General features: G+C 64.6%; 2 protein-coding genes across 3 annotated transcripts; both read left to right on the forward strand.

The window, feature by feature from the left end:
• Nucleotides 1–507: 507 nt before the first annotated feature.
• Nucleotides 508–3951, forward strand: S1PR2 (sphingosine-1-phosphate receptor 2). Its single transcript, XM_054294717.1, is given in 3 exon segments — nt 508–569; nt 2833–2863; nt 2866–3951. Coding segments are annotated over 3 exon segments (1179 nt in total).
• A 1806-nt stretch (nt 3952–5757) lies between these two features.
• Nucleotides 5758–20366, forward strand: PNPLA6 (patatin like phospholipase domain containing 6). Of its 2 annotated transcripts, none has more exons than XM_054294718.1 (36): nt 5758–5836; nt 6982–7044; nt 7166–7225; nt 7513–7588; nt 7685–7767; nt 7933–8033; nt 8294–8446; nt 8654–8813; nt 9239–9319; nt 9636–9764; nt 9844–9924; nt 10022–10130; nt 10216–10302; nt 10386–10483; nt 10660–10872; nt 11126–11203; nt 11317–11522; nt 11877–12008; nt 12085–12208; nt 12284–12397; nt 12652–12727; nt 12811–12948; nt 13239–13302; nt 13373–13541; nt 13690–13872; nt 13955–14073; nt 14353–14509; nt 15201–15317; nt 15397–15466; nt 16384–16500; nt 17573–17721; nt 18029–18181; nt 18530–18646; nt 18948–19044; nt 19289–19380; nt 19733–20366. In XM_054294718.1, exons 2-36 carry the CDS (start codon nt 7012–7014, stop codon nt 19811–19813), a joined length of 4017 nt encoding a protein of 1338 aa, XP_054150693.1. In that variant the 5' UTR covers nt 5758–5836; nt 6982–7011; the 3' UTR covers nt 19814–20366. The 2 variants fall into 2 exon arrangements, with proteins under 2 accessions (XP_054150693.1, XP_054150694.1); XM_054294719.1 differs by having other exon boundaries at nt 10672–10872.
• The last annotated feature ends 112 nt before the right edge of the window (nt 20367–20478 follow it).

Genomic DNA, 20478 nt, shown 5'->3' on the forward strand with positions numbered 1-20478 from the left:
GCCCCTCCCAGCGCTCAAAATTTGGGGATTTTTTCTGGTTTTTTTGGGGGGGACGGGCCCTTCCCAACCCCCCAAATCCCCCCCCCCAAATAATTCATCCTCCCCCCACCCCCGAATTCCTCCCGGGACGAGCCCTGGAAAGTCCGGGAAGTTTTTCCAGCCCCCAAAAAATCCCCCAAATTGTGAAAAATCTCCCAAAATCCTCCTGGAGGAGGGGGAAGAATAAGAAGAACGGATGGGGCGTTTGTGTGTCCCCCCCCCGCCGCATTTTGGGGCTGTCACCCACCCAAAATGGGGGGGACACACGCGGGGGGGCTGCTGTTTTTTGGGCTGGTTTTTTAGGGAGGTTTTTTTGCTGTTTTTTTTGGTTTTTGTGGTTCCCCACCCCATCTTGGGGGGTCCCAGCCATGGCGGGGGGGGGGGAATGTCACACAGTGGCCCCGCCCCTCGAGGGTGTGGTTCCGCCCCAGCCCCGCCCCCTCCGCCCCCGCGGCCCCCCCCCCGCTCATGCTGGACCCGGGACGGGCGCTCAGCGCTGCCGGGACCGGCCCCGGGACCGGTAAGAGCCCCAAAACTCCCCCGAGACCCCCGTGCCCCCGCCCCGAGGATCCCCTCACCCCCGGGACCTCCCCGGGACCCCCCGAATTGGGGAGGGGGGCTCAGAACGGGACCCCCGGAGCGGCCCCAAGCGCGCGGAGGGGTCTGGGGGGGTTTGGGGGCGGCTCGGGGGTGTCCCCAAGGGTGGGGGGACACATTGTGGGGGTCCCCATGGTTGGGGGGGTTCAAGGCCACCCCCACGGATGGGGGTCCCCCCGGCTGTCCCCCCCCCTCATTGTCCCGGCCCAGCTGTTTCGGCCAAGCCAACATCTGGCTCGCAGCTGGCAGGGGGCGGGGGGGGGGGGTCCTGTCCCTGTGGGGGGGTCCCCAAAGCCCCGAGGGTCCCCAAAATCCCGGCGGTGACAGCGCCCGGCCGGGGGGTCCCTGTCCCCGTGTCCCCCCACGCGCGTGTCCGGTCTCGGGGGTCTCTGGGGGGGCTCGGGGGGGTCTGAGGGGGTCTCGGGGGCTCCTCCCGGCCCCGGCGGGCGCCGCCTACGCGGCTAAACACGGCTCTAAGCTCGGCTTTGTCCGCGCTGATCCAATTTGCTCCGGGATATTTCGGGATCGAGGCGGCCCCGGTGACCCCCCCCGCCGCCCCATCCCCCTCAGGGGGCGGGGGTCCCGGGGGGTCTCGGGAGGTCCGGGGATGGATCCCGGGCGGATTCCAGGGGATGGATCTCGGGGATGATCCCGGTGGATGATCCCGGGGCGGCACCCCCGGCTCAGGATCCCGGTGCGATTCCCCGGGGCAGGACCCCGGTCCCGGTCCCAGTTCGGGATCCCGGGGCAATTCCCGGTGCTGGATCCCAGCTCAGGATCCCGGGGCAATTCCCAGTCCCGGTCCCGGGGGCAATTCCCGGTTCAGGGTCCCGGAGGCAATTCCCGAAGTAATTCTCGGGCCAATTCCCGGCTCGGGATCCCGGGGGCAGTTCCCATTTTGGGGTCCCGGTTTGAGATCCCGGTTTGGGATCCCGGTGCCGTTCCTGGGGCCGTTCCCAGTTTGGGATCCCGGTTTAGGGTCCCGGTTTGGGATCCCGGGGCCGTTCCTGGGGCCATTCCCGGTTTGGGATCCCGGTCTGCCATTCCCCGGGGGTCCCGCCGCCCCCGGCCCCGCCCGTTCCCCCCGCTGGCTCCGCCCGGGGCCGCTCCGAGCCGGGGGCGGGCGGCCGAGGGGAAGGGGAAGCGGCGGATGCTCCGTGCCGGTTCCGACCGGCACCGGCGGCTCCCACCGGCACCCGTACGAGGCTCCGGGGGTGGCCCGGAGGGGTCCTAGGGGGGTCCCGGGGGCGGCGGGAGCCTGGGGCGGTGTCCCGGCACCGGGCGCGGCTGCGCGAGGCACCGGGCGGTGGCGGGACGGGAACGGGGGCTTCGGGACGGCACCGGGACGGGAGCGGGGCACTTCTGGTACCGGGACGGGACCGGGACGGCTCCGGGATGGCACCTGGGGGAGTTCTAGTACCGGGACGGCTCCGGGACGGGACCGGGGAGTCTCCGGGGCCGCTCCGAGACCGGGACGGCACCGGAGGAGCTCCGGGACGGCACTGGGACGGGAGCGGGGCAATTCTGGTACCGGGCGGGCTCCAGGACGGCACCGGGGGAGCTCTGGTACCAGAACGGCACCAGGGAGGCTCCGGGACTGCACCAGGACGGGCGGGCACCGGGACGGGACCGACGCCGGTACCGGGAAGGCTCCGGGGCTCCTTCCCCCGCTCCGGCCCTCGGTCCCATCCAGACCCTCGGGAGTCCCGCAACGGGAGGAACGGGGGGGGCGGGAGCGGGGGGAGCCCTAACCGGGGGTCCTGTCCCGAAATCTGGGGACCGGGCGTGAGGGAGGACACGGGGACCCGGCGGTGACATCCCCGGTGTCCCCACCCCCCCGGGGTGTCTGTCACCTCCTGCCACCACCCGGTGTCACCTCCTGCCACCCCAGTGGGTGACACCCCTCTGGCCCTGGGTGACACCTGGGTGTGACAAACGGGGTGTGACACCGGCTGTCACCCCGGGGTGTACCTGGTGGCACAGAGGTGACAATGGGGTGACATTTCCCTCCCCAGGAGCCATGTCCTGGTGGTGCTGAGCTTCAGGTCACCCTAGGGTCTTCTTGGTGGCACAAAGGTGACAATGAGGTGACAATGAGGTGACATTTCCGTCCCCAGGAGCCATGTCCTGGAGGCACTGAGCCTTGGGGGACCCCGAGGTGTCCTTGGTGACAATGAGGTGACATTTCCGTCCCCAGGAGCCATGTCCCGGCGGCGCTGAGCCTCGTCCTCCTCTCTGCCCCCCACCACCGCCATGGGGAGCATCTACAAGGAATATTGGAACCGCGACAAGATCCGCGAGCACTACAACTTCACCAAGGGCGACGGGGGCGAGGCCGCGGCGCCCTCGCGCTGGGTGGGCTCTGTGCTCATCGTCGTGCTCTGCTGCTTCATCGTGCTGGAGAACCTGCTGGTGCTGGTGTCCATCTGCCGCAACAAGCGCCTGCACCTGGCCATGTACATCTTCATCGGCAACCTGGCGGCCTCGGACCTGCTGGCGGGCGCGGCCTTCATGGCCAATACGCTGCTGTCGGGCAGCACCACCTTCAGCCTGACGCCCGTGCAGTGGTTCGTGCGCGAGGGCACGGCCTTCGCCACGCTGGCGGCCTCGGTGTTCAGCCTGCTGGCCATCGCCATCGAGCGGCACGTGGCCATCACCAAGGTGAAGGTGTACAGCAGCGACAAGAGCTGCCGCATGGTGCTGCTCATCGGCGCCTGCTGGGTGATCGCCGGCGCCGTCGGCAGCCTGCCCATCATGGGCTGGAACTGCATCAGCGACCTGGGCGACTGCTCCACCGTGCTGCCGCTCTACTCCAAGCGCTACGTGCTCTTCGTCACCACCATCTTCACGCTCATCCTCATGGCCATCGTGGGGCTCTACACGCGCATCTACTGCATCGTGCGCTCCAGCCACGCCGAGATCGCCTCGGCGCAGACGCTGGCGCTGCTCAAGACCGTCACCATCGTGCTGGGCGCCTTCATCGTCTGCTGGCTGCCCGCCTTCATCATCCTCCTGATGGACGCCTCGTGCCCCGTGCGCGCCTGCCGCGTGCTCTACAGCGCCAATTATTTCTTCGCCTTCGCCACGCTCAACTCGGCAGCCAACCCGGTGATCTACATGCTGCGCAGCAAGGACATGCGCGGCGAGTTCCTGCGCGTGCTCTGCTGCTGCGGCCGCGCCCGGAGCCGTGGGCAGCCCCCCGGCCGGGCGGGGATCCCGCTGCGCACGTCCAGCTCGCTGGACAGGGCTCCGGCCGGCCCGGCCACTGAGCTGCCCACGGCGCCGCTGACCCGCGAGTGCACCACGTCTGTGTGAGGGTGGGAGCCGGGTGGAGGTGACCATGGGGATTTGGGGGGGTTTGTGGGTAGGGGAGTGCAGTGGGGGGTCGGGGGGTGCGACATGGACATGGCCACCCCGTGGTCACCCCATGGTCACTCCTTGGACACCCCATGGACTCCCCATGGACGCCCCATGGCTTAATGGACATCCCATGGACACCCCATGGACATCCCGTGGACACCCTGTGGACACCCCACGGCCTCAAGGCCACCCTGTGGATACTTCATGGACACCCCATGGCCTTGTGTACACCCCATGGACACCCCATAGACACCCCATGGCCCCATGGCCACCTTAGGGACACGCTATGGCCACCTCAAGGTCACCCCCTGGCCACCCTGGGGCCACTCCATGGCCCCACAGCCACCCTGTGGATACTCCATGGACACCCCATGGCCTCGTGGACACCCCAAGGCCACCCCAAGGCCACCCTGGAGCCACTGCACGGCCACCCCAAGGCCCCACAGCCTCGTGAACACCCCACGGCCACCCCATGGCCGCCCCACGGTACGAGCGGCGCGGTTCCTCGCGGTTCCCCCGCGTTTCCCCAGGTACGGATGCATGCCTGGCCCCCCCCCGGGGCCGTCCCCATTGTCCCCATTGTTGTCCCCGCAGGCGCTCCGTGTGCCCGGACACGCGTGGGGCCCTTCCCACGCCCTGCCCGAGCCCCGGGGCCGCCGCCGGACCTGTCGGGCGAGTCCCGGGGCCCCTCCCGGCCCGTGGGCGGCTCCCGCCGCGTTCCCACCGGGACAGGCCGGGATAACCCCGGGGGGTGCTCCAGGGACCCCCGAAATCCGGGATTTTCCCCCGCGCTGGTGCGCGGGGCCGGGGGCTCATCCCAGTGCGGCCGGATCCGCCGGGAGCCCCCCCGAAATCCCCGGGATTTGCCCCAAAATCCTCCCCCCGTTGTATTAAACGATTTTTTTTTCCAGCTGCTTCTGCGTCTTTCCCCAAATTTTGGTGTGTGGGGGGAATTTTCCCGGTGGGAATTTGGGAAAATTGAGCGTCTCAGGTGGGTCTGGGCACAAGGGGGGACACCTGGAGACCACTCCCCTGTCCCCAGCCCAGCGCTTTGTCACTTTGTCATCTCACATCCCCCAAAACCCCCGATTTGTCCCCATTCATTTCCTCCCTGCCGGGGGAAGAGGAAACGCGGGGGGGGTTTCGTTTCCTGCCCCCCATCCCCGCGGGGACGGCGCCGTCGCGGTGTCCCCGCCGTGACCCGGCGCCTTTGGGGACAGGGAATTCCCGCCTTTGGGGGCACGGTGGCACCGCGGGGCTGTCACCGCCGGGGTGGCCCTGGGTGACACCCAGGGGTGGCCGTGGCGCGGCAAACGTGACAGCGTCTGTCACCCCGGGGTGGCCAGAGGTGACAACGGCTGCCACCACCCTCGGGGACAAGGTGGCAGCAGGTGCCACCCCGGGGTAGCCGCAGCGAGACAGGGCTGTCCCTCTCCATCCCCCCGGGATTCCCATGGGGACAGACCCGAAGGTGTCGCCCCTCCCAAATTTTGGGGTGTCATCCCCTTGGCAGTGTCCCCTCAGTGTCCCCCTCCCAAATTTTGGGGTGTCCCCTCCCTCCTGCCCCGCCACCCCCAAGATGGCGCCGGGGCGACCCCTCACGGCCCCACGCGCCCGCGCAGTCGCGCCGAGGAACGTCACGCTCACACGCCACACCCGAGGTGGCGCCCGGCCGCGTTGGAGAACGGCGGTTTGACCTTCCCAACATGGCTGCGCGGCCGCAACGGCTTTGGCGCAGATGAGTGACGTCATAGAGGAGGCGGGGCAGCCTTAAAGGGGCCATGACCGCGCGGGGGCCGCGGCCGCCGCCAGGGCCGGAGCGGGGCGAGACCGGCGGCCGGTGAGGGGGGGCCGGGGGGTCCCGGGGGGGCTTCACCGGCTCTGGGGGGGGGCCCGGGGGGGCTTTACCGGCTCTGGGGGTCCGGGGGGAGCGAAGGTTTTGGGGGGGGGGCGGGTCTGAGGGCAGTGGTGGGGGGAGCGCGCAGAGGGGACCGAGAGGCGGGGGGGGGCAACGGGGCCTGGGGGGGCAATAACGGCCCGGGAGGGGCAATAACGGCACAGGAGGGGGCAATAACGGCATGGGAGGGACAATAACGGCTTGGGAGGAGCAGTTCATGGGCGGGCAATTAGGATGCGAGGAGTAAATGATTAATGAGAAGGTAATAACAGCCCGGGGGGGGGGCAATAAGGGCCTGTGGGGGGGGTAATTTGTGAGGGAGCAATTAAGATGTGAGGGGGGAAATTACCTCGTGGGGGGGTAATAACGGCCCTGGGAGGGCCAATAACGGTTATGGGGGCAATAGGGGCCTGGGGGAGCAAAAAAGATAAGGGGGGGGCAATAAAGATGGGGGGGCAATAAAGACCGGGGGAAAATAAAGAAAGTGGGGCAATAGAATGGGGGGCAGTAAAGATAACGGGGCAATAAAGATAATGCGGGGCAATAAAGATGAGGGTGTGAGCATTACACCATGAGGGGGCAATAAAGTTTGGGAGGGGGGCAATAAAACCCCAGAGGGGGGTAACTTGGGGAGGGCTGTTGGGGACAATGAGGGGGGCAGTTGTCACCTGGGGGTGTCACCAGGCCCCGGGGGGGGTGACACGTGCCAGCTGTCGCCTGCCTGGGGTGTCCTTGGGAAGGACAGGGGGACACTGGGGACGGCGGCAGGGTGACAGCGGGGACACAGCAGGGCCTGGCCCGGTGGTGGCACTGATGGGGTGACAACAGGGACGGGTGACAGCGCCTGGTGGCCTTGGCACGGTGTCACAAGGCGACGGTTCCTGTCCCCAAGGGAAGGGACGCCAGTGTCCCCTTGGGCCACTCGCTGTCCCTGAGTGCTTTGGGGACACCTGGCTTGGGAGATGGCACCTGGGTGTCACCCACTTGTCACTGATTGTCCCTCAGTGCCACCACGTGTCACCGACTGCTCCTTTTTCCTGTTTTGTCCCGTTTTTCCCCATTTTTCCTGTTTTCCCGGTTTCTGGCAGGATTTTGGATGGGCCCAGCCCCCCCCGACCATGGGGCAGAGCGAGTCGCAGCAGGAGGCCGAGGTGGGACCCGTCCCTGTCACCCTGGTGTCCCCAGGGTTGGAGACACAGGGGTGGCTCAGCTGTCCCTTGTCCCCAGGGTTGGGGGACACAAAGAGGGCTCAGCTGTCCTTTGTCCCCGCAGGGCTCGATGCTGAGGGGGCTCCTGGCCGTCTTCAGCCGGGAGTGGCTCCCGACGCACGTGGTGAGCTCCATGTCCCTGTGTCCCCATGTCACCAGTGTCCCCAGGGACAGTGTCCCCATATCCCTGTGTCCCCAGTGTCCCCATGTCCCCATGTCCCCACTGCTGCTCAGCACGCCCTGAGGGGACACAGATTTGTCCCCTGGGGACACATCCTGGTCCCCAGCACAGCCACACCCCTCCCACCCTGGCAGCGCCAGCCCCTGCGCTTGTCCCCATCCCTTGGGGACATTGGGGACAAGGTGGTGACAATCTGGGGACACGCTGGGGACACACCTGTCCCTCTGCAGGTGCTGGGCACCCTCCTGGCCCTCTGCGTCACCGTCATGGCCGTGGCCGTGGTGGGCTGGTGGCTGCGCCACAAGAGTGAGTGACAAGTGACAAGTGCCACCCCCGGGCTGGCCCTGGGGACAGGGGTGACAGCGCTGTCCTCTCACGGTGTCCCCTCCTGTGTGTCCCCAGAGATCCCCGCGCAGGAGCCACCACGCTACCGCTTCCGCAAGAGGGACAAGGTCCTGTTCTACAGCCGCAAGATCATGCGTAAGGTGACCCTCGGGTGGCACTGGGGGTGGCACCGGGGTGGCACTGGAGGTGGCTCTGTGTGACCCTTGGGTGGCACCGGGGGTGGCACTGTGCCTAAGGTGACCCTCAGGTGGCACCGGGGCTGGCACCCCTGCAGTGACACGGTGTCCCTGTCCCCGCTCTGCCAGGTGTCCCAGTCCACGTCATCGCTGGTGGATGTCACCCCGGCCAGTGGCACCGCGCGGCCCCGCACCCGCAAGAAGCTCAAGATGCTCAGCATCGCCAAGAAGTGAGCGGGCAGCGGGGCCGGGATCTGCGTGTGGGGTTGGGATCAGTCTGTGGGGTCGGGATCTGTCCCCATATCCCTCCTGTGTCCCTGCTGTCCCCGTGGCACTGTCCCCACACTGTCCCCAGGGTCTCGGCCAGCTTCCTGCGCATCCAGAAGGAGCCGCCCACGCTGTCCCGTGGCGCTGTCCCCATGTCCCTGCCGTGTCCCCACGCTGTCCCCGTGTCCCCACCCTGTCCCCACTGTCCCCTGTCTGTCCCCAGGGTCTCGGCCAGCTTCCTGCGCATCCAGAAGGAGCCGCCCACGCTGCAGCTGAAGGAGCCGCCGCCCTCGGTGCTGGAGGCCGACCTGACCGAGTTCGACGTGGCCTCGTCTCACCTGCCCTCCGAGGTGCTCTACATGCTCAAGAACGTCCGGTGAGCGGGGCCGGGGTCTGTCCGTGGGGCTGGGGTCTGTTCTTGGGCATCAGGATCCATTGATGGGATTGGGATCCATTTATGGGGTTGGGATCCATTTGTGGGGTTGGGATGTTCTGCTGTCCCTGCTGTCCCTGCAGTGTCCCCATGTCCCTGCTGTCCCTGCAGGGTCCCCGTGTCCCCCTGGTGACCTGGCTGTCCCCGCAGGGTGCTGGGGCACTTTGAGAAGCCGCTGTTCCTGGAGCTGTGCAAGCACATGGTGTTCCAGCAGTGCCAGCAGGGCGAGGACGTGTTCCGCCCTGGCCAGCCCGACAGCAGCATCTACGTCCTGCAGGAGGGCAAGCTGGAGCTGCTGCTCACCGAGGCGGTGAGGAACACCTGGGGACACCTGGGGACACGGGGGACAGCTGGGGGACAGCCCACAGCCAGCCAGGGATATCCAGGAGATAGCCAAGGACATCTGGGGGCAGCCAGGGGACACCTGGGACACCCAGGGACATCCGGGAGACACCCTAGGGACAGCCAGGGACACACAGGGGACACCTGGGGACACCCAAGAGCACCTGGGGGACACCAGACACAGTCAGGGACACCCCAGGGGCATTCAAGGACACACCTTGGAGACACCCTGGAGACACTCAGAGACAGCTGGGGACACCCTGGAGACACCCCAAGGACATTCAGAGACGTGCCAAGGACACCTCAAGAACATTTGAGGACACACAGGGAACAGGCAGGGGACATTCGTGGAGACCCAAGGGACACCTGGGGACATGGGCTGTGTCTCAGCAGGACGGGAAGGAGACGGTGATGAAGGAGGTGTTCCCTGGGGATAGCGTCCACAGCCTGCTCAGCATCCTCGACGTCATCACGGTACCAGCCATGTCCCCAAAGCCTTGGGGACATCGCGGGGGCTGTCCCCAAACACTGCCATGCCCAGCTGGCATGTCCTCAGACGCCCCTAAGCTCAGTGGGTGACTGTCCCCAGCCTGCCCACGCTGTCCCCAAAGCCCTCCAACGCAATTGTGGCCATGCCAAAGCCAACCACGACTGTCCCCAAGTGTCACCAACTGTCCCCAAACTCCTCCAGCCCAACTGTGGCCACCCCAAACAAAACCCCAGTGCCACCCCTGCCCTTGACCAGTCCCCAGCTGTCCCCAGGTGTCCCCTGACCCCGCAGTGTCCCCAGGGCCACCAGCGGCCGTACCGCACGGTGTGTGCCCGCGCCGCCGAGGACTCCACGGTGCTGCGCCTGCCGGTCGAGGCCTTCTCAGCCGTCTTTGAGAAGTACCCCGAGAGCCTGGTCAGGGTGGTGCAGGTGAGCTGGGCTCCGGGGGACCCCCGCGAGGGCCCTTGGGGTGGCAGGGGACCCACGGTGGCCTCGTGTCCCCCTGCAGATCATCATGGTGCGGCTGCAGCGCGTCACCTTCCTGGCCCTGCACAACTACCTGGGCTTGACCAACGAGCTCTTCAGCCACGTGAGTTCAGGCTGAAATTCGGGGGGTCCTGGGCTGGGTCAGCTCCCTCTGACGTTCCCCCAGCCCCTCTGATGTCCGTCTGTCCCCAAACCTGCAGGACATGCAGCCCCTGCGGCTCTTCCATCAGCCCGGCCACGCCGCCCGCACCAGCCCCGTCCGGCACAGCAAGCGCAGCCTGGGCAGCACCGACGAGGGCCGGGACACTGGTGAGGCCCCAGGAGGGTCCTGAGACCCCCACCCTGAGCATTTCTGGGGTCTCCATGCTCAGTTTTGGGGGATCTCATCCTGCAGCTGAGCTGATGAAAGCCAATGGCCTGGAGACACCAGCACCGCCGCTGCTGCTGAGCCGCTGCATCTCCATGCCCGTGGACATCTCTGGTGGGTGCCAGCCCTCCCAGGGGTGTGGCTGTCACCCTGGGGTGGCTTTGTCCCCATTTGGTGACCCCCGTGACCCCGCCCAGGCATCCAGAAGGCTCCGCGCTCCGACTTCGACATGGCCTACGAGCGCGGGCGCATCTCGGTGTCACTGCAGGAGGACAGCACCGGTGCCTTCGGGCAGGTACGGGGGGGATCCGTGCGGAATCCCACCCCAAATCCCACCCAAATTTCCCCTAATTCCCACCCTGAATCCCACCCTAAATTCTCCCCTGCCAAATCCCACCCAATTCCCACCCTATTTCCCCCTAGTTCCCACCCTGAATCCCACCCCAAATCCCACCCAAAATGGCCCCCCAGATCCCCCCCCAGGTGTCCCAGGAGCCTAAGGAGCGCAAGTCGGTGACGCTGGAGGAGCAGCCCTCGGGGGTCTACCACTACAGCTCCTACGAGGACGCAGCCTCAGGGACAGGGATGGGGACGGGGCCGGGGCCGTGTCCCTTCCAGGGCCACCAGACCAGCGACATCTTCGAGGAGGCCAAGCGGGAGCTCATCAAGCTCATGAAGATCGAGGTGAGGGCTTTGATGGGTTCCTGGTGGGCTCCTGGTGGTCCCCCGTGGTGGTTTTAATCACCTTTATGGTGGTCCCCCATCACGTTGGGGTGGTCCCCATGACTTCAGGGTGGTCCCCAGTCATCGCTTTGTGGTGGGTTCCCATCTCCTCATGGTGGCCTCCATGGCCTCCTGGTCATTTTCTGTCCCCGTGGCATCCTGGCTATCCCATCCCCTCGTGGTGACCCCACAATGGTCCTGTTCTCCTTTCCAGGACCCTTCTCTCCTCAACAATCGCGTCCTGCTCCACCACGCCAAGGGCGGCACGGTCATCGCCCGCCAGGGTGACCAGGTGGGTGCTGGGGACTCTCACCTTGTGGCGGGGCAGAACAACCCCAGAACCAGAAGAACATGCCGTGGTGGTGCTGGTGGGACCTCCCAGGTGACAGGGGACATTTCTGGCAGGACGTGAGCCTGCACTTTGTGCTCTGGGGGTGCCTGCACGTGTACCAGCGCATGATCGACAAGGAGGAGGACGTGTGCCTGTTCCTGACACAGCCTGGACAACTGGTGGGACAGCTGGCTGTGCTCACTGGAGAACCCCTCATCTTCACCATCAAGGCCAACCGTGACTGCACCTTCCTCAAGATCTCCAAGTCTGACTTCTACGAGTGAGTCTGTGTCCTTTGGTGTTCTCAGGGAGCCACCAGGACCTGGTGTGGGTGCGTCCCCATCATATCGTGGTGGATCTCCATTGCTTTGCGGTGCTCGCTGTGACCTTGGGGATCCCACATCTCTTTGGGGTGGTTCCCCATCACTTTGGGGTGGTCCCAAATCTCTTTGGGATGGTTGCACCACCAGAACATCTCCTCAGTGAATGTTCCCAGCCCCAGGGTGGAATTTTGGGATGTCCTGAGCAAGGCCACCATGATCCTGGTAGTTCCCCTCCTCCCTGGGGTTCTCTGTGGGGTTCCCCACCTCAGAGGGGACATTTTGGGGTCCCCACGGTGCCCTGTCCCCACCAGGATCATGCGGGAGCAGCCCAGCGTGGTGCTGAGTGTGGCCCACACCGTGGCCGCCCGCATGTCGCCCTTCGTGCGCCAGATGGACTTTGCCATCGACTGGATGGCCGTGGAGGCCGGCCGGGCACTCTACAGGTGAGTGACCACTCCCAGGTGTCCACCTGGGCTCAGGGAGGGCCACCAGGGGTGCCACAGGCGCTGCTGTCCCCAGGCAGGGGGACAAGTCGGACTGCACCTACATCGTGCTCAACGGGCGGCTGCGCTCGGTCATCCAGAAGGGCAGCGGCAAGAAGGAGCTGGTGGGCGAGTACGGCCGCGGTGACCTCGTGGGCGTGGTGAGTATCACCCTGGGGACACCCTGGGGACAGCGGTGACACGTCCTCGGGTGGCTCCATGGCCTGGTCCTGCAGGTGGAGGCGCTGACGCGGCAGCCCCGGGCCACCACGGTGCACGCGGTGAGGGACACGGAGCTGGCCAAGCTGCCCGAGGGGACCCTCAACAACATCAAGCGCCGATACCCACAGGTACCCCCGGGGGTCCCTCAGGGGTGTCCTCGTGTCCCCACGGCCTGGCTGGTGGCTGTGACTCTAATTAAAACCAACTTCAGTTAAGGAGTTAATGAAGGTGTTGGAGGAGGAGAGTGGAGGAAGGGGTGGTAGCATCTGAGGTCTCCAAGGACAGGCAGTGGTGGTGGCACCTAAAGACTGCTGTAGAACACTAGTCTGGGGCGTTGAGTCTCTGCCACGTCTGATGGCCATCCTTGTCCTTGTCCCCACAGGTGGTCACCCGCCTCATCCACCTCCTGAGCCAGAAGATCTTGGGGAACCTCCAGCAGCTCCGTGGGCCCTTCGCAGGTAGGACCTGGGGACAACAGGGTGGCCTCTGCGGGGCTGGTGACCGTCACCACCAGGGTGTCCACTCCTCTGTGTCCACCCAGGGCCTGGCCTGGGCACCTCCAGCTCGGAGCCCATCAACCCCACCAGCAACCTGTCCACGGTGGCCGTGCTGCCTGTGTGTGACGAGGTGCCCATGGCGGCCTTCACGCTGGAGCTGCAGCACGCGCTCAATGCCATCGGTGAGTGACCACGGGACACTGACCATGGCAGTGACCATCGGGTTGTGGCACCCTGGTGACCTGGACTGGTGATGGTCGCAGCCCCAGAGGATGGTCTTGGCCGTGGTGGGCACCATGAGAGTGATGATGGCATGGTGGCAGCCATGGCACGGTGACCAAAACTTGATGGCGTGATGGTGACCGCAGCATGGTGGTGACTATAGCCCCATGGCATGGTGACCACAGCACGATAGTGACCATGGCATGGTGGTGACCATGGCCTGGAGATGACCACATCCCCACCTCCGCAGGCCCCACGCTGCTCCTCAACAGCGACATCATCCGCGCTCGCCTGGGCTCCTCAGCTCTGGAGAGGTAATGAGGCTGGTCAGCGGCGTGGCCACGTCCCCCAGGCCACCGCTGACCACTCTGTGCCCCCGGGCAGCATCCAGGAGTACCGGCTGTCCGGCTGGCTGGCACAGCAGGAGGACCTGCACCGCATCGTGCTCTACCAGACCGACTGCACGCTGACCCCCTGGACGCTGCGCTGCATCCGCCAGGCCGACTGCGTGCTCATCGTGGGGCTGGGTGACCAGGAGCCGGCCCTGGGAGAGGTGGGACAGGGACAGGGACATGGCGGTGGGACACAGGAACATGGGATATTGGGACAGGGGGACATGGGGACACATGGGGACATGTCCCATCTCTGGGGGTGTCCCAGCGCTCAGGGGGTGATGCAGCCTGGTGCTGGTGCCCCCCCAGCTGGAGCAGATGCTGGAGAACACGGCGGTGCGGGCGCTGAAGCAGCTGGTGCTGCTGCACCGCGAGGACGGCACCGGCCCGGCGCGCACGGTCGAGTGGCTCAACATGCGCAGCTGGTGCTCGGGCCACCTGCACCTCCGCTGCCCCCGCCGTGTCTTCTCGCGCCGCAGCCCCACCAAGCTGGTGAGCGTCCCCTCCCCTGGCCGCCAGCCCCTCCCCAGGGGTGGCCGCTGTCACTGTCACCCACTCTGTCCCCGCCCTGCAGCGGGAGATGTACGAGAAGGTGTTTGAGAAGAGCGCCGACCGGCACAGCGACTTCTCGCGCCTGGCACGCGTCCTGACCGGCAACACCATCGCCCTGGTGCTGGGCGGCGGCGGTGCCAGGTGGGGGCACCCTGTCCCGTGTCCCTGTCCCGTGTCCCTGTCCCCATATCCCATGTCTGCATATCCCCATGTCCCCATTGTCTGTGCCCCACTGTCCACATGGTCTGTGTCCTTGTCCCCATGTCCCATGTCCCTGTATCTCCATGTCTCCATATCCCCTATCCCCGTATCCCTGTATCCCGTGTCCCCGTGTCCCCCGTGTCCCCCGGCCCTCCTCCCAGCCCCACAGTGCCCACAGCCCCTGATTTATCCCGGTTTTCCCTGCACTCTCCCCGGCAGGGGCTGCTCGCACATCGGGGTCATCAAGGCCATGGAGGAGTCGGGGATCCCCATCGACCTCGTGGGGGGCACCTCCATCGGCGCCTTCATCGGTGCGCTCTACGCCGAGGAGCGCAGCGCCGTGCGCACCAAGCAGCGCGCCCGCGAGTGGGCCAGGGTGGGTCACAGGGACAGGGACAGGGCGGTGACAGGGACACGGCCAGGGGGGTGACAGGGACACGGCTGGGGGAGGACAGGGACAGGGACATGGGAGTGGGCCAGGGTGGGTGACAGGGACGTGCCCACCCCAGGGACACCCTCAGCCTGTGCCCAGCTCTGCCCCGCTGGGTCTAACCTGGCCTCTTCCTGTTCTTCTTTCTCTTGCTCTTCTTCCTTCTCCTTTCCCTGCTCCTCCTTCTTCTTCCTCTGTTCTTCTCTTTTCCTGTTCCATTTTCTTTTCTTCTGCTTTTTCTGCTCTTCTTGCCTTTTTTTGATCTTTTTTCTTTGTCTTTTTGTCCTTTTTATTCCTTTTACTTTTCTCCTTTTCTTTCTCCTTTTTCGTTCTTTATCTTGTCCTCTCCTTCCTCCTCCTCTTCTTTGTCCTTTTACATCTCCTTTTCCTTTTTCTCTTATTCCTTCTCCTCCTCCTTTTCTTCCTCCTTCCTTTTTTTTCCCTTTTCCCCCTTTTTTTTTCTCAACTCCTCTTTTTGTCCTTACTCATCTCTCCTCTTTTTGCTCTTCGTCCTCCTTCATCTCCTTTCTCCTTCTCCTTCATCTCCTTCCTTCTCCTTCTTCTCCCTTTTCCTCCTCTTTCTTCATTTCCTTCCTGCTGCTTTTCTCTTTCTGTTTTTCCTCCTCCTCCTCCCCAGTGCATGAATTCTATTTTTGAGACCGTGCTGGACCTCACCTACCCCATCACCTCCATGTTCTCGGGCTCGGCCTTCAACGCCAGCATCAACCACGTCTTCCAGGACAAACAGATCGAGGTGTGTCCCCCTTGGATGTCCCCCCCGGCCCCCTCCCCGATGTCCCCATGGTGTCACCCAGCCCATGCCGTCCCTGCAGGACCTGTGGCTGCCCTACTTCAATGTCACCACGGACATCACAGCCTCGGCCATGCGGGTGCACACGGACGGTGAGAGCTCCCTGGGGACACGGGGGGGACACGGGGCAGGGGTGACCTCCTGAGCCACCAGGAGCTGCTGACCCCACCTTGGGGACATCAGCAGGGAGGGGAGGGGACAGCTGGGGCTGCACGAGGTGCTAACATCGCTGCTGACCACTAACCCCAGTAACCCCCTGTGCAGCATGGGGACATGGTGGCAGTGCTGGGCAGAGACATGGTGGTGGCAGTGGGGACATTGGGGCCGTGGGGACATTGTGGTGGTGGTGGTGGGGACATCACGGTGGTGTTGGTGACGTGGTGGCGGTGGTGGGGACATGGTGATGGGGACACGGCGGTGGTGGTGGGACCATTGTGGTGGCTGCCCCTCGTCCTTGCCCGCTGCTGGAGCTCACCTGGGACATTGAGCCGTCCACAGCCACCCCGCTGCCTCTAACGCCCACTAATCCCCGCTGACCCCTCTAACCCAGCCCTCTCCCACACCGCTGGCTGTCCTTCTGTCCGTCTGTCCCTCCCCGCGGTCCCCGGTGGCCGTGACTGTGTCCTCTCCGTCCCCAGGCAGCCTCTGGCGCTACGTCCGAGCCAGTGCCTCCTATACCCCCTACCTGCCTCCGCTCTGCGACCCCAAGGACAGCCACTGGCTGGTGGACGGCTGCTATGTTAACAATGTCCCAGGTCAGCACCTCGCTCGCCGGGGCCAGCCCCCAAAAAAACCACAAAAAACACCAAAAACCACCCCAAAACCATGTCCAGAGTGTCCACACCACCGGTCAGGGTGCGCCAGAGGGGTTCCTCTGCCCGCCACGGGGCCAACCCGTGGGGCGCAGACGATCCCGGTGTGGGCAGGGCGAGCGGCGAGGGCGGGTGCCCGTGCTGACGGCGTTTCCCGGTTCCGTTCCCGGTTTCCCGTCCCGCTCCGGCCGGCGCAGGCTCGCTCTGGCGCTACGTGCGCGCCAGCATGACCCTCTCGGGGTACCTGCCCCCGCTCTGCGACCCCAAGGACGGCAACCTCCTGATGGACGGGGGGTACATCAACAACCTGCCAGGCAAGTGCGGGGTGGACGGACGGACAGACGGACACAGCCAGGGCGGAGCGGGGACGCCTCTGGCTCGGTTTGGCGGCATCAATGGGCAAGGGATGGCCGCCTCCTGTCTGGCAGTGGATTTTTTCCGTGTTGGGTGGTTTTTCCAGAATGTTCAATGGATTTTCATGGTCAGGAGCCATCCATCTTCCATCTTCTCCTGGTGGTTTTTCCATGCTGGGTGGTTTTCCAAAACATTCCATAGTTTTCCATGTGCAGCATCCACCCGTCTTTCTTTATCTCTTGACGCCTTTTCCCTGTTGGGTAGTTCTTCCAGAACACTCCGTGGATTTTCCTGGTCAGGATTCATCCATACATCTTCCACCATCTCCTGGTGCTTTTTCCATGCCAGGCAGTTTTTCCAGAACATTCCAGATTTCTTCATGCACAGGATCTGTCTTCCATCCCTCTTCCATCATCTCTTGATGTCTTCAGTGCTGGTCAGCTTCTTGGGGCATCTCCACCCTCTGTCACCTTCTGGTGTCACCTCCTGGTGTCACCTCCTGGTGTCACCTCTGGTGCTGGTCCCAGGTCTTTTCCTGGGCGGTTTCCATCCTTCCCCTAGCTTGGTCTCCATCCTGCGCTGGGTGAACTTGGTGACCTCCTGGGCCACCTTTGTCCATCTCTGGATGTTCCCATCTCCAGATGTCCTTTCCATCCTCCTTCACTTCCTTCCATCTCTTGATGTCCTCTCCAGGCCTCTTCTGGCCATTCTGTGTCACCTCTGGTGGCCTTGGGAGGTCACCCTTGTCCCCTCCACGTGCTGGGGATCTTCCTCCATCCTGCAGCCTCATTTCCACCACGTTGGGTGACTCTGGTGGCATCTTTGGGTCTGAAGCCACCTTCCTCCATCATCATCACCATCATCATCATCCCTTGGTGTCCCCCAGGACCTTCTCCATCCTCCTACCCCTCTGAGCTGTCTCCACCAGCTTGTCCCCCGGTGTCCCCTCCCCATGACACCTCGACCCTCCACCCCACCCCTGGTGCCCCCCGGCGCCGCTGACTGCCCAGTGTCCGTCTGTCCGTCCCGCAGCCGACATTGCGCGCAACATGGGCGCCAAGACGGTGATCGCCATCGACGTGGGCAGCCAGGACGAGACCGACCTGTGCAACTACGGCGACTCCCTGTCCGGATGGTGGCTGCTCTGGAAGCGCCTCAACCCCTGGGCCAAGAAGGTCAAGGTGAGAGTGTGGGGTGGCCCTGGGGGACAGCGGGAGGTGGCACCAGGGGACATCAGGGACAGCGGGGGACAAGCTGGTGGAGATGGCTCAGGGTGGAGAAGGTGCTGGGGGACATCAAGGGATGGTGATGACGTGATGGTGACAATGAGGATGGTGAGGATGACAATCGTGATGATAACAACGATGATGATGATGATGATGATGACGACAATGACGATGATGACAATGACAATGATGAGGAAGACAATGGCAACGATGATGACGATGACGAGGTGCCGGACGCGTCCCGAGTGTCCGGTCCTGGCAGGTGCCGGACATGGCGGAGATCCAATCGCGCCTGGCCTACGTGTCCTGCGTGCGGCAGCTCGAGGTGGTCAAGTCCAGCTCCTACTGTGAGTACATCCGGCCGCCCATCGACCGCTTCAAGACCATGGACTTTGGCAAGTTCGACGAGATCTACGTGAGTCTGGGCTGGGGATGGCTGGGGGGTGCTGGGCAGGGGGGCTCCAGATGTGGGTTGGGGTGCTTTGGTCACTGTTGGGGTTCTTTGGTGACTCTTGGGGTCCTTTGGTCACTGTTGGGGGTCTCTGGCCATCACTGGATATCCTTGACCGTCCATTGAATGTTCTTGACCATTGCTTGGGGGTCCTGATCATCACTTGAGGTGTCCTTGACCATTAATTGAGTAATTGAGTGCCCTGGTCATCACTTGTGTCCTGGTTGTCACTGGGGTGTTCTGGTCATCACTGGGGTGTCCTGGGCCACCTTGGGGCTGTCCAGGCCATTGCCCACTGCCCCCTGCCCCCAGGACGTGGGGTACCAGCACGGCAAGTTGGTGTTTGAGGGCTGGAGCCGTGGGGACGTCATCGAGAAGATGGTCCAGGACCGGCGCTCGGCCGACTTCTACGAGAGCAAACGCATGGACGTGAGCCTGGGGACACCTGGGGACACGGGAGGGACATGGAGGGTGGTGGCTCATTGGGGACTTGCCCTGGGCCAGCCCGGGAGGAGCCACCCTAGCCTTGTCACTGTCCTTTGAAGGGTGTCACCTCCTGAGTGACCTTCCTGTTCCTGCCACCCTGTTCCTGTCACCCTCCCCGCCACCTTTTGTGCCCCTGGTCCCTCTCCTGTCCCTTGCTTTGTCCCCTGCCCCGTTCGTTGGTGCCTTCCGTGTGCCCCCCCTGTCCCCTGCAGGTGCTCACCTGTCCCCCGTGGTGTCCCCTCAGGTGCTCACCTGTCCGAGCGCCGGTTTCACAGACCTGGCTGAGATCGTGTCACGCATCGAGCCTGCCCAGTCCCACGTGTCCGATGCCTACTGCGACGGTGACAGCGGGGACAGGGCGGGGACAGCCGGGACACCCTGGAGGGGTGGATTTGGGGCGGGGGGTGGAGATCTGAGGCTTGGGGCTGGGACTTGGGTCTGGGGGCTGGGGTTTTGGGGCTGGGATTTGGGGTTCGGGGCTGGGGTTTGGGGCTGGGATTTGGAGTTTGAGGCAGGGATTTGGGTCTGGGGTTTGGGGCTGGGATTTGGGACTGCGGGCTCACACCCCCCCCCGCCCCTCCCCAGAGGAGTCCGATTACCTGACCGAGTTCGAGGACGAGGGCCCGGAGTCGCTGCGGGGCGAGGAGGACGCGGCCGAGTGGGGCAGCGCCGAGACCGTGAGTGACCCCAAAACCCGGGGGCACCCCAGAGAATGGGGGACCCCAAAATGGGCGAGGGAGGAACTCCAAAAGGGGGGATTGGGGGTGCCAAGAGGGTCCTGGGCCCACGTGTGGGGGTGGCACCATGGGGATCCCAAGAATGGGGTTTGGTAGTTTTGGGGTTGGGCTTTTGGGTCCCAAGGGGGTCCGGTGGCCTTGGGGACAACCTGGACCCCGCAGGTGCTGTGTCCTGTCCCCACTCCAGTGTCCAGAAAACGTCCCTGTTGTGTCCCCTGTTTTGTCCCCAGTGTCTCCCCACTGTCCCCCGTGTGTCCCCAGTGTCCTCACAGTGTCCCCAATGTCCCCCCAGGAGGAGGAGAAGTCCCTTCGGCACCGCCCGAGCACGGCCGAGAGCCCCTCGCCCCCCTCCGCGGACCCCGACAGCTTCTGAGGGACCCTCGATGTCCCCTCAGTGTCCCCTCCCCTGCCTGGGGGGCTCTGGGGGGACCCCCAATGTCCCCTATGTCCCCTCCCACCCCCCGGGGGTCCCTGCCCCGCCCCCCCATTCTGGCACTTTCCCACGGGGCCCAGGACCCCCAATATCCCCCTGGTGTCCCCCCGCTGCCTGGGGGGCCCCTGGGGGAATCCTTGATGTCCCCTCAGTGTCCCCAATGTCCCCACCCTAACTGGGGGGCCCTGGGGTGACATGGGGGGGTCTTGGGCCCCCCAATGTCCCCTCAGTGTCCCCACCCTGCCGGGGGGACCCTGGGGTGACATGGGGGGGTCCCGGGACCCTCGATGTCCCCCTGGTGTCCCCAATGTCCCCCGCCCCTGCACTGTTGCACTGTCCCACCCCCCCGGCCGGCCACGGGGGGGCGCTGCTGTAAATTTTCAGTTTTTTGGGTTTTTTTTTTAACGGTTCTTACGGAAATCCAGGCCGGCTGGATGGGAATTGGTTAATTATCGGTTAATTATTGATTAATTATTGGTTAATTACTGATTGATTGATTGATGGAGTCTCATTACACCAGTGTGGGAATTTCAAAATAAAAGCTGCTGGTGGTGATGGGGGGATGGGACTGGGAACTGGGACTGGGAACAAGGCTGGGAACTGGG

This window comes from Melozone crissalis, unplaced genomic scaffold, assembly GCF_028551555.1.
Source record: "Melozone crissalis strain CALT ecotype California unplaced genomic scaffold, PUWL_Pcris_2 ptg000317l_1, whole genome shotgun sequence".
Classification (NCBI taxonomy): domain Eukaryota; kingdom Metazoa; phylum Chordata; class Aves; order Passeriformes; family Passerellidae; genus Melozone; species Melozone crissalis.

Coding starts and splice junctions, on each gene's coding strand:
- PNPLA6 (XM_054294718.1), top strand. CDS start 7,012: ATGGGGCAGAGCGAGTCGCAGCAGGAGGCCGAG. Junction 11,204..11,316: donor TCGCCCGCCAGGGTGACCAG/GTGGGTGCTGGG, acceptor CATTTCTGGCAG/GACGTGAGCCTGCACTTTGT. Junction 16,501..17,572: donor GTACATCAACAACCTGCCAG/GCAAGTGCGGGG, acceptor TCCGTCCCGCAG/CCGACATTGCGCGCAACATG.